Raw genomic sequence first — 17,005 nt, 5'->3', positions numbered from 1 at the left:
GAACTAACGGACATAACGCACACTTTGTTTACATTAAAACGGCATTTTACCGCAACGCATGATGGAAGCAAAGACTCTGTTTATGGGGTCCCGACTAGACTGTACACTAGGTATCAATAATGACAATTTAAATAAACTTGGGATTGACTGCTAAGTACAGTGACTAACATAATGCTCAATGTACTTTTATATTAACAAAGTTATTTATCTCTTACATATTTCTTATCTTAAAATATCGCTAGTCTATCCTCTCCTTTTGCTTGTCATTTTTAAGCACTGATTTGTCTTCACGATTTGTCTAAACGGAAAATTAAATCTTTCTTGTTAAATCTTTGTGAATCTTAGGTCTACCATAAATTATTTAAATAAAGCTAGCATCTATTTTCAACTCTGTGTATTATAGATTTTTTACAACCATGCAAAAATTCATTTTCATCATTTTTGTTTTATCTGTGAAATGTCTTTACGACAGTTTCCATCCTGCAAATGACGATCTTCCTGATATAGTGCTTACAATAGAACAGTCATTCCATGATGCATGTGTTCTAACGTACACGTCATCTCCTGCATTTACATGCGAAAATTCCAAAAGAATTGGAATTAACTGTTTCTTCCTTTTCATGATATCCTTTTAAAAAATTTTTTTTAGAAATACCAAAATCTTTATATATACTGATTATAAGCTGAATTTTGTTCTGTATGATAAATCACCAGGTAAGATTTATCACTTTTCATACAAAAAATGTAGGAAGCATACGTTTATTGTAATTAATCATTGTTAACTGATTTCATCAGTTGATTCGTTGATTTATCGGAATCAAATTTATTTCGGTCGATATCAACACTGCAGCAGTATGATATTATGTTTTATTTGACTTATGATCAGTCATAAATGCACTAATGTACGAATGCTTAATTTAACATTTTTTAAACAGCATGAACAGAATAATGTCGCTAAAAAATTGTGTTTTGTTTTCTTAAGACAATTTCCAGCCTGCAAAGGACGATCTTCCTCCTATATCACTAAAAATATTACAGTCATTCCATGAAGCATGGGTTCTAACGTATACGTCATCTCCGGCATTGACATGGGTGACCACGACACCAGTACCAACAAAGTCACCGCCAGAAACTGAGTGCAGGTGAATTATTCCAATTTCTGCATTATTAACCATCAACTGCGTTGAATGACGGCAATTGCTGGCTTCTCTCATGGTCCATGTGAATACATAAACGCCGGTCTCCGGGGCAATAAACACACCTGTTGAGGGATGGTAACCGTTTCCATCGTTGGTTTTACTTACATCAAAGACCAAAGTACTCTGACCTGTGATAGAGGGAATTGTTGCTGACATATATGCGTAAAAGGCTACTATCTTTGCGACAGGTGTTGGGTAAGGAGTAGTTGTTGCTATAGGTAAGAGCAATCTTTCTGGAAACAAAATAAAATGAATAAAGTGTTGTAATCAATTATACATACTTGCTTGTATTCTTTGGAGTGCTTGTTTTAAAAAACATCATTTCATGGCTAAGGTCTTTTTAAACCGATTGGTTAATCAGTAAAAGATTGATAAAATTTAAAAATATCTTACTTTTGTAAAAATTAGATTTTCGAATATAACGTTCGGAGTCTGTGCTTCTAATATAACGTGCATCGCTTGTTTTATTCTGATTTGCTACACTGGTTTCCTCAACAGTGGTATTTTCATCTTGTTTTGTATTATTTTTACCAAGAGGAAAGATGGCGGACTTCTTTTTCTGAAGCTTTTTCTTTCTTAATTCCGGTACAGTATTATGTTGATTGAATATCATTGTTTTCACACGTTCAGTAGACTTGGTGCAGTCAGATTGCTTTTTTACAAGATTTGAGAGTTCCTGAACAGTATTTTCCAAAGATTGAATTCGGTTATTGTAATGTTCTGTTTCGTCAAAGTGCTTTTCATACTGGAATAGTTTATCTTCTAGTATCTGAAGGCGATGTTGTAAGATACGAATCGTGTTTCCTTCTCCTCCATTTATGAACCCATGTGATATTGGTGGATATGACGGATTATTGTCTCTATGCTGTTCCTGCACAAACTTATGTTCTAACATCTCTAATCTACGAGCTAACTCCCGGATGTCATCTTTTGTGTCCGATTGCGTTGAAACAGCAAGACAAACACTGTAGAAAAGGATGATGAACAAAAGAAGCGACTTCTTCATGATTTTCATACTGTTAATATAACCTGATCAAAACAAGCGCTAAAACTAAATACTCTTATCTCAGAACCTTAAAAGAAGGTCAAAGAGTGAAACCCTTGTGAATATGACAATTTTTATTCAGGTCACGAATTGCAAGCGACAGAAAATGAAATTACGCATTGAGTTTGTTCCTTTTCCTACCTATTTTTCTCTAAATTTCCATATTGGTCGCATTTTGCAATAGTGCATAATTTTTTTGAGTTAGTTCTCTACAATTTTTTCGTACAAGATGTATCTCAATACTTCAAGTCGTCATAGTCATATCTTTTTCATTAAGTGATACTGTATAATCAATGAATTTACAATGTCGGTTTTTAACGAAAGTGTATTGTTCGGTTTCACTTCCGCCACAATTCCAACGTACTCTAATCGATTGCTTGCTTGATTTTTTATATGCAATAACTATGACAGCGACTGTGGGCTTTTATACCGCCTTATTTGATGATTACTGTAGAAATACATTCATGTTGTACATTTATATTCGTTTAGTTAAAATTTCGTTGTTTTTAAACCAAATAAAATTTCGTTGGGATTTAATTTTGTCAGATCCTAATCTCTAAAATGTATTGCGTATCAACTCTGTATTCATAAATACTTGGGTTAAACATTCGTCGTGGATTTAATTTCGTTGATAAATACCGCCAATGAAGATAACGAAATTAAATCCTCAACGAATATTACTGCTTCTACAGTATTTAACATTGATTTTGATCAAGGGTTGTTTAGGTATCTGTAAAAATGGACCTTATTGTTTATATGCAGTGTTGTTTAGGTCCTGTGAAACTATCCCATAAATGACAAACACTAACGCCAATAAAATGAAGTATAAAAATAACTTAAGATACTATATTACTTATACGTGTATCATTTCTGATACTTGTTTTTAATACATTTATTATTGACCATTTAAAATTGTACATGTACTTTAGTAAGGATTGAAATTTTCCCTCTTGTATAGCTTAGATCCTTCAAAAATTATCGATTGTAAGTGTACCTCAACTCACTGGTCAAGGCCAATCATTTCAATCAAACTTAACAACTGCATAGATGATTCTTAAACCTGATCATAACATCAACAACATTGATAAAACACGTTTATCATCTATTGTTTATTTTTTGCTCAACTGTGATTTTTTTTAAATGGATCATAGAATAAATTTTGTTTATCCTTCTGTTTATCAAATTTCTGAATTCAAAACATTAACACCTGCATTTGGATGAGAGGGAAGAAAGAGTGAGAGAAAGGACGAAAATGATTTTTTAAAACTTGTAAATCTGTTCCTAGTTGCTACAAATTAATATATATATCTGCATCATACATTAAGCGACAAGTATGCATCATTGACTGATTATACAACCTATTAAATGATTTTAAAGGTATTCGTTGACACATTTAAAATACCAGTTTAAAGATAAAAAAAATAATCTTTATAAAATTGTGACAAGATGGTGTATAGATTTTAACAATCTCGACTTCTTTTTCATATACATGTATTATCGCTTGGTGGTTCATTTTCATTTATTAGTAAATTTAGTAGCTTCCTGTCAGAATAACTTAGATTTCTTTAGGTTTTGCAATGGTGGTTTGAGGACCATGTGTGTGCTTCAGAAACAATAATATTGTATCCTCTTTAATCTTTTCACTATCAACCTCCTGCAGTGTTTAGCCGAATTTGACACCATGAGAATGTATAAATGTCTCAACAGGAACTTTATCAGCATTTAAAACAGGATAAGTGGCAGTGTCGGTCGGTCAAGGAGTTGTCTCCTCTTGTTGGTTTTTGCGCTTTTTCCTCCCTGATATTGCAGGGACGAGGCTGTGGTATCAACACATTCGGCATTGGTTGGTTTGTTTAAAAACCACAGTTCCAAGTGAGCATATTTTGATGAGTAGCTTGAGGCAAAAATAGTGTTAAATAAATTTTCTTAATGATATCTCAACGCTAACATTTTCAATAGTTGAAGTAAAAGACGAACAAAATATGTTATTAAAAGTGAAGACCATTGCTTTAATGAACTGTTAAATAAAAAAAAATGCTGATATTACAAAGTTATCAAATCTATAAAAAAAAAATTGCGCATGCACTGGTTTATTTCATATGTATTTTGCAAAAATGTTTTCATGAACAACAAGGTAAATAATTTATTATCGCGATAACTGCCAACTTTATTTCTGTATCATAAAATATTGGGTTCGTCTGATAATTTTCAGACAGACGTACGCGTCTATGGGAAAATATGTCGTAAGTTCATGTAAGTATTGCTTTATAAATTTCATTAGATGATTTGTTGATATACCGTTACCCGAGACTGCGAAAGGGAAACATTATTGCACCGCAACAGTCTGATATTTTTTGTTATATAATAATTAAGAATGATAAATTCACCATGTTTGCTTTCGAAACATAAATTTCTAGACTCCAAGAACAGAAGTGTTAAATTTTCTAAGACAATTTCCAGCCTGCAAATGATGATATGGCTACTATATTGCTGGCAATATGACACTTATTCCATGAAGCATGCGTTCTAACATAAACATAAGTGGTTGTAAGGATGGATAAAAACAGTCTTTATAAAAAAAAAAGAATCGATTATCAATATATGTTTTAATCATCTACCATTTTGTTCTTTAATCCTGTTGTTATATCCACGAATTGACTTTTTCTTTTTGTTCCAATACACCAAAAACAAAAACAAAAGCTCAGACGAAAATGTATAAGATGTATTAATAATAAGAAGTACATCTATATGTTACAATATTTGACGGGATTTTAGTGAAATGATAGAATTGTAACAGAATTGAAAATTGCAAGAATAAGTAGGTCATCTTGATGTTTAATTAATGATACATATTAAATGATATTTCTTTTTTACTTTATGAATACGTACCTAATAATTCATAGTCATTTGGTAATTAACATTTGTCAAACAATTATCATGACGATTTTGTAAGCAATGTAAAAACGATTCAATGTTAAAATATCTTAATTCTATTAAGAGCAGATTCCTAAAAACAATAACTTGAGTTTGTGCTTCTAATGCAATGTACATCACTTGTGTAATTTTTTTTCACCTTTGGTGTCTTTATCATTGAGGGTTCTACCCTGTTTGACAGCAATCCCGAACTAAAGGTACAATTGAATTCAAATGTTGATTTTCATTTAGAAAAGACTGGTCAACGTTTTATTTTATTTAGACGGAAGTGACTGCACCTAGTGTATATCGGTAAATAAGAGATACTCCAAATCATCTCTGCTTAACGGTATTTACTGTTTTGTTTCTTTTATGCAATACTTTTAAACATGTTTTCAATACATATTACCAACATGGGATTATGTTCAGTAATATAGAAATCTAAAATATTTGTATCACTTTTTATGTCTCCCTTTAATAGTGATCGCTACAACCTTCACAACTTCCACATGTACTCAGAAATGTATTTCAAAACTGATGAAAAATTGCGGCTTATTTTATTTCGTTTTACACGTAAAATGATTACTTTCGCAATCATTTAATTATTTTGTAATTGTCAATTGCTTCCAAACTATATACATACTGGTTACAAGCCAAATTTTTATCTGTGTGAAAAATTATTAGAGAAGATTTCATAAAAGAAAGTGTAGGAAACACACGGATATCGTTCTTAATCTTTGCTAACTGAATTCATCAATTGATATGTTGATTTACCCAAGACAATCTCACTTTAAAGAAAATCAACACTGCTACAGTCTTATATTAATTTTTATGAAAGACTATTGATAAATTAACTAATGAAGGACTCCCAAAGGAAATTGAAAACATGAAAAAATAACAAGCAGAAGTGTTTTATTATCTAAGGCAATTTCTAGCATGGAAATGAAAATCTCCCTTCTTGATCGCTGGCAAATCATTCCATGATGCATACCACGACAACGACACTTTTAACAAACCATAAAACAAATCATGTTCATCCTTTTTGTTTTATTTGTGTAATGTCTTTACGACAGTTTCCAGCCTGCAAAGGACGATCTTCCTGATGTAGTGCTTACAATGTTACAGTTATTCCACGATGCATGCGTTCTGACGTATACATCATCTCCTGCATTAACATCTGTGACCACGACTCCAGTACCAACAAAGTCACCGCCAGAAACTGAGTGCAGGTGAATTATTCCAATTTCCTCGGTATTAACCATTAACTGAGTTGAGTGATAACAACTATCATATTCCCTTATTGTCCATGTAAATACATAAACGCCGGTCTCCGGGGCAATAAACACCCCTGTTGAAGGATGGTAGCCGTTTCCATCATTGGTTTTACTTACACCAAATACCAAGGTACTCTGACCTGTGATAGAGGGAATTGTTGCTGACATATATGCGTAGAAGGCTACTATCTTTGCGGCAGGTGTTGGGTAAGGAGTAGTTGTTGCTACAGGTAAGAGCAATCTTTCTGGAAACCAGATTAAATGAATAAGCTGTTGTAATCAATTTAGCATGGTAATATAGCCATACAATGTATAAAAATTCGTGGTATCACTTTTTAGATGAAAAATATTTCGAATATGTATCAAATGGTGATATGTTAAGAAGTTAGTGAAATGCGACTTAAAGCAACCATGGTATGATGATAGAATATATGAAATAGATATAAACAAGTGAAAATAGTCCATTTTCCCTCAAACGTTTAAAACTATATAAAGTTTTGCTTTGATTTTAATAAAAAGATATGATTAATATGATTTTAGATTCTAATTCGCCACAGTTCAAATCGTTTCAACACTATTGCAAAAGCACTATAAAAATAGATGTTGTCATTAGACAGTAATACCCGCACAAAGTGTTTCCTCAAAATAACGCTAACTTGTAGCAGTTTTGTTCAAAATGAAGAACACCTGCTATTTCTGGTAGTTTTTAAAAATTATGATTTTCATAAAAGATGTCAATTTGGCCTTTTTATATGTATGATCTGGAGTTGAACCGTATGCATATGAATTTTAAATTTACAACTAATCTTCTTATTTCATGTCATAGAAAGTATGGTCTATATAATTATTAAGGCCATCGGCGCTGGATTTGCTTTTGTGCGTCAAAATCATTAGGTACTAGTTTTACCTTGATCTTAGGCTGGATGAGTTTCACGTGCTGTACATGTATATAAAGTATTGATTAGACCCAGCGTAACAGAAAGTAAACCCCAACTAAACCCTGGGTTTACATTCTGGGTTTACTTCGGGTTTACTATATAATAGTGGACCCAGAGTAAACCCAAAGTAAACCCAGAGTGGACACAGTGAGTAAACCCGGTCAGACGTTTACCCCTGAAAGCAGTTGCTAACTGTGTATTCGGAATAAACAAGGGGCATGGTTTACAGGCAGTAGGATGTTAAATAAAAGACGGGTCTGCTTCACACTTCAAAGCGTACAGTTGACATCAAAAGCAATTTACAAGTAATCCCAAACCAAACCCCGAGTGGACCCAAATTTTCAAAAAGCAAACCTAGAATAAACCCCATTCAAACCCCAAAATTAAACTTGGGATTAATAGAATCATTCATTATTACGAGTGTGGGATAGTGAAATTCCACCGAGGGGACAAGATTCACAGTCTAGGACGAGGCTTTGCCGAGTCCTAGATCGTGAATCTTGGCCCCGAGGTGGAATTTCACTATCCCACACGAGTATATAATGAATGATTATTTTTCTCGCATTATATTAGCTTAAAAAATGATGTTTTACAACTTTCTGTTATGACGTTCAAAAGATTACTTTCGGTTTATCTCTCCGCGTGCTTCAAATAGTGCAAGTTAAATGAAAGCATACGACAGTTTTTTCAATTAAAATATGAAAAATTGTAATTAATTAAGCAACACAGTTACTTAATGGATAATCTCAATGCACTATTTCGCATTTCCCTACGGCAGACAACGTTTGTTTACGTTTTAAAACGGCGTAGTAATACACAGTGTAAGACAGAAAAATCTCACACTGCTGTCTCACACCGGACAAACCGATCTCACACCGGTGATAATGCGAGAATTAGTGGGGTTCACACGAATGTTAGGTTGAGTCTGATCGGTATGATATGTTTTTTTAAACGCATAATAGGATTAATTAACATTCATAAACCTTTCTTTTCCGGTGATCAGCTTAAGGGATTCATAGTGTGCTCCTTTAATTGGATATTTATTATGATGCTGACCAGTAAAGGTAAGCATAATGCATGTACAATACCGGTATGTTGTAGCACAGATATTATGAGACACTGGTATTACTTTCACTTTCTAAAAAAGTGATCTCCCTTTGTCAGCTTACTGTATCATCATCTTTTTAATATCTAAGTAAGCTTATCATCGTTACCTTTCCTATCACATTTGTACAGTTTCTGTTATTTTAATTGCAAAAGTTATTTGTTTTACTTGTTGGACTCACACTACTGAGTTGACCCCCTATTGACCCTGTTACATTTCGTATTAAATGTGTATTACATATAAACAAGCGTAGATGCTTTTTATGTTTATATGAGTTCTAATAGGGAGGAAGGGGTATGTTTTCCCATAATGTTTTATGATGCATCAAATAATGCAGGCCATGACCCTATTGAATTTTTCTGACCCCATGAAACAGGTAATAATCTTGTAACATCCCCTCCACTAAACCATATATAGTCTTGTTTATAATGTCATTATGATGCATCAAATAGTGTGACTTGCATGACCCCCAGGAGTTGTCATTAAGCCCCTCCCCCCCCCCCCCCCCCCTCTAAAATTAAATTGATGATATACTTTGATCACATTTGATATCCCCGTCCCTAAACCATAATTATTATTGCTCTTTGTGTTATATTGTGCATTAAATGGTGTATAGGTTATGCCCCCTTGGAGACATCTTGACTTTCCAGAACTGGAAATAATAAAGTATTTTGGCTTCTTCATATGTAGTGTTTGATCCGTGTGGGTATTTTCTAGCCTAATGATGACCTTGATTTAATTTGTGTCCGAGACTTTACAATGAAAAATTAAAAAGCGATAAAAGAATCATGAGACTCTTTATCTCATATCTCATATGGGAACCATATTTTTTTTTTGCAAAAAATTGTCATTTTTTTGCAACCAATAGACCACTGTTATAACAAAATTCTGAAAGCTGATCACACATCAAAATCATTTAAGCCACTAAGTGACCCCCAGGTCAAAATTGAAAGTTCCTAAACCTTATTGGAACACCCCAAAACATAAACTAGCGGAAAAAAGAAACTGTGCATTATAAAATTTAGTATAATTTTTCTATATCTATTGTTTGTATTTATAAAATTTAAACAATCGATAATGGTAATGTTTTTGACAATATCGGATGGTAACCGTCCGGGTGCACGGATTTTTTCATGGTTAGTTAGCACCTGTTGTTTAATGAAGAATTGTACGCACGAGTTTTACAGGCCAATACTGTTTGGAATAAGAACTGTCGAGGATTTGTTAAAACTCTTTTTGTTTAGGAAATCGCTTTAGTTTCAACAAATTTACCCCTATGCCATGCTACGACTCAACGAAAACCAACGTAATCGTGCTGTTGGGATGCTGCAAGCTGGAATGGCACAAAACACTGTAGCAAGACACTTTGGAGTTCATCGGAACACCATCCAGTCATTATGAAGACGTTTTCAACAATCTGGCAACACTCAGGATCGACCGCGCTCTGGGCGACCTCGTGTGACGTCACATCAACAGGACAACCACATTAGACTTGTGCATCTGAGAAATCGTTTCCAGACAGCAAGTTTGACTGCCCATAGCATTCCAGGGCTTCGACCAATTAGTCCAAGAACTGTGCGTAATCGTCTGCGCGAGCAAATTAAAACATCAGACCAAGACGTCCAGCGGTGCGCCCGGTACTGCTTCAACGTCATCGTATCGCCATACTAGCGTGGTGCACACGACATCTGCGATTCAGAATACAGGACTGGGCCAATATTCTGTTCACTGATGAATCCAGACTTCATTTGGATAGCAGTGACGGCCGTGGTAGGGTGTATCGTCGCGTTGGGGAGCGTTACCAGGACGCTTGTGTTGTGCAACATCGACAATTTGGTGGACGTAGCGTTATGGTGTGGGGTGGAATATCAGCACGTGGAAGGACCCCTCTACAAATTGTCAATGGAAATCTCACCGGCGTACGCTATCGAGATGAAATTATTCAGCGTCATGTTATATCCTTCATACAGAGACATCAAAATCACATCACTCTGCAGCAAGACAACGCAAGGCCACACGTTGCACGTGTAGTCAGGGAATTGTTTGTTCAACAGAATGTCGATGTCTTGCCCTGGCCAGCTGTTTCCCTCGATTTGTCGCCGATCGAGCACATCTGGGATGAAATGGAAATACGTTTACGCCGTTTACCAAATCAGCCAGTGACATTGGCTGATTTAGGCCAGGCTTAAACAACATCTAGAACAGCATCCCTCAAGCATTTCTGAATACTTTAGTGGCATCAATGACGTCGCTGTCAAGCATGCGTGAACGCAAATGGTGGTCACACGCGTTATTAATTTGGTTAATTCAATTTCAAATAACAGTGACTTTCGAGTGTGCTGAAATTGACGTTATTCGACGTTGACATTAATGTGTTATGAGATGTTGTTACGAATACATGTGTTAACAGTATTACAAAAAATAAAATTTGTTCATTGTTATTCATAAATGTTTTTTCATATATTGAATAATGCAAAGTTTCTTTTTTCCGCTAGTATATAAAGAAATAATTGGTCTATTGTTGAAAATTTAAAAGGAGTTCGAGGAATAAGTATTTGTTAAAAAAATATTTTTTTACCTATTTTTGACCCCCAGATCTAGGTAACAACAATTTATCCCGACTTTCTTTATAATGATAATTATAACGTGTAAAAAAAAAATTCTTACTTCTGATAAAGTTAGATTCCTTATGATTACTCTCGGAGTTTATGCTACTAATATAACGTGTATTACTTGTCTTGTTATCACTTGCCACACTGATGTCTTCAATATTGGTGTTTTCATCCTGTTTTCCTTCGTTTTCATCAACAGGTAAAGTGGCGGACTTCTGAAGCTTTTCTCTTGATTCAGAAACAGTAATGTGTTGGTCAGTTAATATTGTTTCAAGCCTTTCAATATACTTGGTGTATTGGGTTTGCTTTTTAACTAGATTTGAGAGTTCCTGAACAGTATTTTCCAAAGACTGAATTCGGTTATTGCAATGTTTTGTTTCATCAAAGTGCTTTTCATGCTGGTAAAGTTTATCTTCTAGTATCTGAAGACGAAGTTGTAAGTCACGAATTATGGTGTTTTCTTCTCTGCTATTTATAAATCCATGTGATATTTGCGGGTATGTTGGATTATGGACTCTATGCTGTTCCTGCACAAACTTATGTTCTAACAACGCTAATCTTCGTGCTAACTCCCGGATATCATCTTTTGTGTCCGATTGCATTGAAACAGCAAAAGAGACACTACAAAAAGTGATGGTACACAAAAGAAAGTTAGTTATTGTCATTTTGTTTCTATAAACTGTACAAACCAAGCACTGAAACAAAATGTTCTTATCTCTGCACCTTAAAGGAGGTCAAAGAATGAAACCCTTATGAACATTACAACTTTTAGGCCATTACGTAGGTCACCAATCGACAGGAAATAAAAGTACATTGATAATTTTTCCTCTGACTTTCATATCTATTGTGGTTTGCATTAGTGCATGTATGTGTTGGTCTGATTTCTAACTAATGATTTGTAAAAAAAAAATATATCTAAACATTTCAAGTAGTCCACCAAATAGTTTAACATTTTTTACTTGAATGAATTAGATGTTTGATGAGTTATTTGTAATAATTACGACAAACACGGGATCTGATCAAGGATTTGTGTTGTGTTTTTTATGACATTTGAATAAGAAAACTGTTTTGTTTATGTGTCAAAGTCTGTCTCAACATGTACCGTATTTTTCGGGGCATAGGCCGGTATTTTTTTCTCCGATGAGCGAGCCCCGGCCTATCCCCCGGGATCGGCTAATCGTAGACTCAAGAGTTGAAAAGATTAAACAGTAAAATATAAAATCCACTGTTTTTATCCATTGTACTGTTGTAGCAGTTGATTATTAGGTTTTGGTTTTTTTACATCTGTTTGAACTATTGTTCGATAGTTGTCCCGTCGATAAATTTCGAAATGACATCGTGAGTAATAAAATGTACAGTTCTGTACGAGGTATTTCTTTACTACCCCAATCAAAAGAATTTTTTCCCACGTTCGTGTATGGACCCTGGAAACTCTTATTGCGTAGTAAAAAAGAAAACGAAACCGGGTAGAATGTAATATGACGGAATTTTTGTAAATTCTTCATGTCTGCGTTCATGGGAATTACTGGTCTTGGGTGTTGAATAAATTAAATGCTTTGTGTTTTTACACAAGTTTTATGTTTTTACAATTAATTTTCTGTTGGATGAAATAACGGTATTCTGGTGTCGTGTGTATATACAAACGTGTGAACCCCGTGACTAAAACACAGCCTGGGGGCACGTAGTGTACACCGTTACACTTCATTGCATTAACTGTGTTTTTAACATTACAACTTCTCTCTATCAAGACCTGACACAGGGTCAACCTTCTATGAGATCATCTGCTATCAATGCGAGATAAGATGACCATAAGAACACACATTCTATGAAAATATCAAACTATTACACAGAAAAGTTTGTAACTTTTCTATATACGTTGAAAAGTGACATTCGGTGAACATTCTACGGGTGTCACTTTCGTCGTAACAAATGCAATGATTGTTTAAATCAACAACAATTAAATTGCAAAGATTTTTTTAAATAACATTCTAGCAATTTGATATTTACTGATTGCTTTAGTTTAACAATTCAATGTAAACTGGAGGTTTTGAAGTAGAAGTCACTTACAGTGAGCAGATAATGACTAATGTCTCTCCGACTTAGAAATAAAGAAACATCAGAAGATGTAATTCATGGAATCTTTTCATTTTGCTGGATTAAACAAATATACAATCTGAAATTTATCGGGATTATGCTTTTAAAATCTTATAGTACTGTACAAGGATCTTCGTTTATAACGACATTTCTAAAAATCAAAGATCACAACATTTTTATCGTTTTAGTTTTATTTCTGATTTGTTCTTATGACAGTTTCCAGCCTGCAAATGATGACCGTCCTGCGATATCGCTAAAAATTTGACAATTATTATATACTACATACGTTCTAACATATACGTCATCTCCTGTGTTAACATGCGTGACCACGACTCCTGTCCCTGGCATGTCACCACTGGATCCTGTATCAACATGAATTACTCCGATGGCGGCATTATTTACCATTAACTGAGTTGAATGCCGACAATTGCTATATTCTCTGATAGTCCAAGTAAACACATAAATTCCTGTCTCAGGAGCAATAAACACTCCTGTTGAAGCGTGATAACCGTTTCCGTTGTTAGTTTTAACAATATCAAAAGCTATAGGATATTGAATAGAAATAGAGGGAGTTGATTTTGACATATATGCGTAAAATGCTATATTTTTAGACGTGATTGGTGGTTGCAAGGTCGTTGGGGAAAGCAATCTCTCTAAAAATCAGAAATATTTAAAATGTATGACATTGTTTACATTTTTTTTCTATATCAATGTTCTAAAAAATATCATTCAATTTTTTTTGTCATATCTTAAAATCGAGGTATTTCTAAACATCTCTTCTTGCAGTTGTATTCATTTCACGCAATGCAAAAATAATCAATTCTTGTATACGTCACTATAATTGAACAAAGAAATCTTAACTTTAATGCCAAAATTTCAAAATTTAGAAATCTTGGGTTTTTCTTAATACAAATGTAAACTAAACAAAAGTTGTCACTCACCAAATCCTTAATCAATTAGGGAAATCTTACTTTGTTTCATGAAGCTTCTTATACACTGCTTAACTCCTGGTTGGCGAAGAACACCACCTTCAGTGGTCAGGACTTTTTCGCGTTCATCTTCTGTTGGAACAAGGACATTTCGATTTACAGTGCCAACTTTCTTAATATGCATCCTTTCGACTTTTAATTTAGAAATAGTTTTTTCTTGTTCACGAACAATAAGCTCAAGTTTTTCAGTATGTTCCTGATACAGTGCTTGTTGTTTTACTTGCTTTGAGAGTTCCTTAACAATTTTTTCTAAAGATTGAATCTTTTTATCACAATTTTTCTCCAATCGATTTTCAGTTTCGCGAATCCATCTCTCATTTGCTTTGGTCAGCGTCTGAAAAGCATAAACATCTAGTGTATTCCATTCTTGAGAGACTGAAACACAATTAACGCACAGGTAAAAGAGAGACAAGAGAATGTTAATAGTTTTGTTCATGATTGATTCTGAAAACAGAATCATGAATTTCAAATTGATCTATGGTCCACCAATTCTTATCTGAAACCTTACTGACATTATCAAACAGGGACGTCGACAAATAATGATAAAGTCGGTCAAAATGTATACTAACGTCGCTGTGATATATAGAAATAGAAAAGAAAGGTTGATCAACCCAGGAGAATTGAAATGTTACGCTTTACTAAGATTGTTTTGAAGCTAGATGTAATAATTTGATTGCATGATTTTAGTACTACAGCGACAAGTGTTTCGTTTTGTATGACTTCCCAACTTTTATAATGCAACCCAGATAAAAACGTTTTTGTTTAATTTGTTCTTGTGAAACAGCTTTTAAAAAGGTGTTGCTGTTCTCTTCCATCGTTTTGTCATTTTACATCTTAAGACTTCATTTTTACAAAACTTGCAAACTATCAGAAATAATTGAGGTTGAGTAAGGATCCCGTACGTGTAGACACTGATAAACATTTTTAAAACCAAACCGTCTTAAAGATACTGATTGTTTTTTTTAAGCTTTCCCAATATAACGAAGAGACAATTTAAAGTATGTTTTGAAAACTTGGTTAGAGAGATGTTTTACATTGTCTTTGATGTAACGGTGTGGAATTTTGTCGACTTAATCTAATATTAAAAATATATTTCCAAATATGTCACACTTGGCATTTTAACAATCACAACGAGTTGATAAATGTCATGTGGTGATAACAGACAGAGTTCAAAATCAAAAGTCCAAAAGAAAAATACAACACAGGAGCAGAGCAAACACGGACCTCTAAAAAAAATTAGAGGTAAGATCAGGTGCCAGGGAGGAGTAAGCAGTCTCTGCTGACCGGTCACACCCATCTCTTTGTCGTAGTCGGGAAAACGGAAAGATCTGTAGACAATTAGGTGTTTAATTACGGTCTAACAATAAGTATGAAAAAAAGGCAGTCAGCATGCGACCCAGTGGAAGCTCGTTTTTACTGACAAGATGGTTGTTCCGACCAAAGAACTTACTAGGAAATGACTTCAATCGAGACTGTTGGTTGTCTTGTTTTATCAACTTTTTTGCCAGTAGCTTGCCTCGCCTTAGAATTGTTCATACATAAAGCATGCCCTTGGGTATCGAATGAACTTAGAGACAAAAAGGAGAAGACTACCTAACTCTTTTAGAACTTGTGTCTAATCCATTTTATTTAATCAATGTTCAATTCAAAAGACAAAAGTCCATATAAGGGTGATGAAGGTACATTGCTACATAAGCAAGGAAAGTTGACTATAGAAAAAATTGAAGTCATCACGTTTATTATAAAGTTTTGTTGTTATGTAACCAGCAATGTCCCTTTGTCCCTCTAAAAGAAAATTGCATTTGGTCACATCTTTAATTTGCATTTTTTTTATTTCCAATTTTTGATCATAAACACTTTATGAATGGTATATAAGCCCATATTTTGGGTTCTTGTTTTAAACAATAGAAGATTTACCAAAAGAAATCAAATGTATATATGAATTGTTGAATCTTTGTTAACTGTTTGTTTTATGTACCACTGATCTTGCTCCGGTCGTCTATGCGTAAGAAATTAGCAGTGAGCACGGAAACATTGCAACAAGGTTGTCCGCCTCCATTTTATCTCAAATACCAAATATAACCTTTAAAAAAAATGTCAAACTAACTTAGGCACTTAAAACTTGGTTATTTTACAAAAAAAACACTCTTTGGTACTCAATTAGAGGAATGTAAATTTATCGTTATGTATAGATTTCGTTAGTTTATTGACGAAAAGATTAGTTTTGTTGCTGTGTACACATCAGTGAAATTCATTCTTGTATGCAATCACATGACAAAGCCACCAATACTACGCATTTAAAATTCAGATTTTTTTCACGACGTCTAATAGATAAGCCAATTATGAGCATTGACAACCTGATTTCACCTACACACCTTCCTTGTACTCTCATTGTATTTAATACACAAATCAATTTTTTTATCATGTCTGGTTGTTGTTGTTTGTTTGTTTATTTGTTTGTTTCGTTCTTCTGTCTTGAAGTTTATATAATCATCCCTTTATACAACCTTGACATAGCATAAAAGTAGATTAAATCAAAACTGCCATAAGACGACTGTATTTTCTTTCCGAGTGTATGAAGTTTGTCAATTATTGAAGAAAACTTGCTGTAAAAGATGATTCACCCACAATATCGCTCTCAAAAGTACTCAATCCCTACAAAATCACCGTCTGAAAATGCTTGCAGGTAAATTAATCCAATTTCCGCTGTATTTACCATAACAGGGAGCTGATTATAAAGAATTTAAGGTTCCTTTAGTTCATGTGAAATTACAAGCTGTAACCTATCGTCTTGATGTGAATCTAAAGTACTCCGACAAGATAGAACGATTGTTGA

At 34.0% G+C, this 17,005-nt stretch overlaps 3 protein-coding genes across 3 annotated transcripts; all 3 read right to left on the bottom strand.

Moving 5' to 3' along the window:
* Positions 1–882: 882 nt before the first annotated feature.
* On the bottom strand, positions 883–2,249 carry LOC128184460 (uncharacterized). The gene is made up of 2 exons (XM_052853946.1): positions 1,593–2,249; positions 883–1,432 (listed from the first exon to the last, which is right to left on the bottom strand). The coding sequence occupies exons 1-2, from the start codon at positions 2,212–2,214 to the stop codon at positions 978–980; spliced, it is 1,077 nt and encodes a 358-aa protein (XP_052709906.1). The 5' UTR covers positions 2,215–2,249; the 3' UTR covers positions 883–977.
* Positions 2,250–6,054: 3,805 nt separating this feature from the next.
* Positions 6,055–11,785, bottom strand: LOC128184461 (uncharacterized). Its single transcript, XM_052853947.1, has 2 exons — positions 11,142–11,785; positions 6,055–6,676 (listed from the first exon to the last, which is right to left on the bottom strand). Exons 1-2 carry the CDS (start codon positions 11,749–11,751, stop codon positions 6,222–6,224), a joined length of 1,065 nt encoding a protein of 354 aa, XP_052709907.1. The 5' UTR covers positions 11,752–11,785; the 3' UTR covers positions 6,055–6,221.
* A 1,212-nt stretch (positions 11,786–12,997) lies between these two features.
* LOC128185924 (uncharacterized) lies at positions 12,998–14,671 on the bottom strand. The gene is made up of 2 exons (XM_052855632.1): positions 14,152–14,671; positions 12,998–13,833 (listed from the first exon to the last, which is right to left on the bottom strand). The coding sequence occupies exons 1-2, from the start codon at positions 14,627–14,629 to the stop codon at positions 13,388–13,390; spliced, it is 924 nt and encodes a 307-aa protein (XP_052711592.1). The 5' UTR covers positions 14,630–14,671; the 3' UTR covers positions 12,998–13,387.
* Between the last annotated feature and the right edge of the window lie 2,334 nt (positions 14,672–17,005).

Source organism: Crassostrea angulata, chromosome 5, assembly GCF_025612915.1.
Source record: "Crassostrea angulata isolate pt1a10 chromosome 5, ASM2561291v2, whole genome shotgun sequence".
NCBI classification, from domain to species: domain Eukaryota; kingdom Metazoa; phylum Mollusca; class Bivalvia; order Ostreida; family Ostreidae; genus Magallana; species Magallana angulata.
The sequence above is the reverse complement of the archived record's forward strand: the minus strand, read 5'-3'. Positions and strand labels throughout refer to the sequence as shown.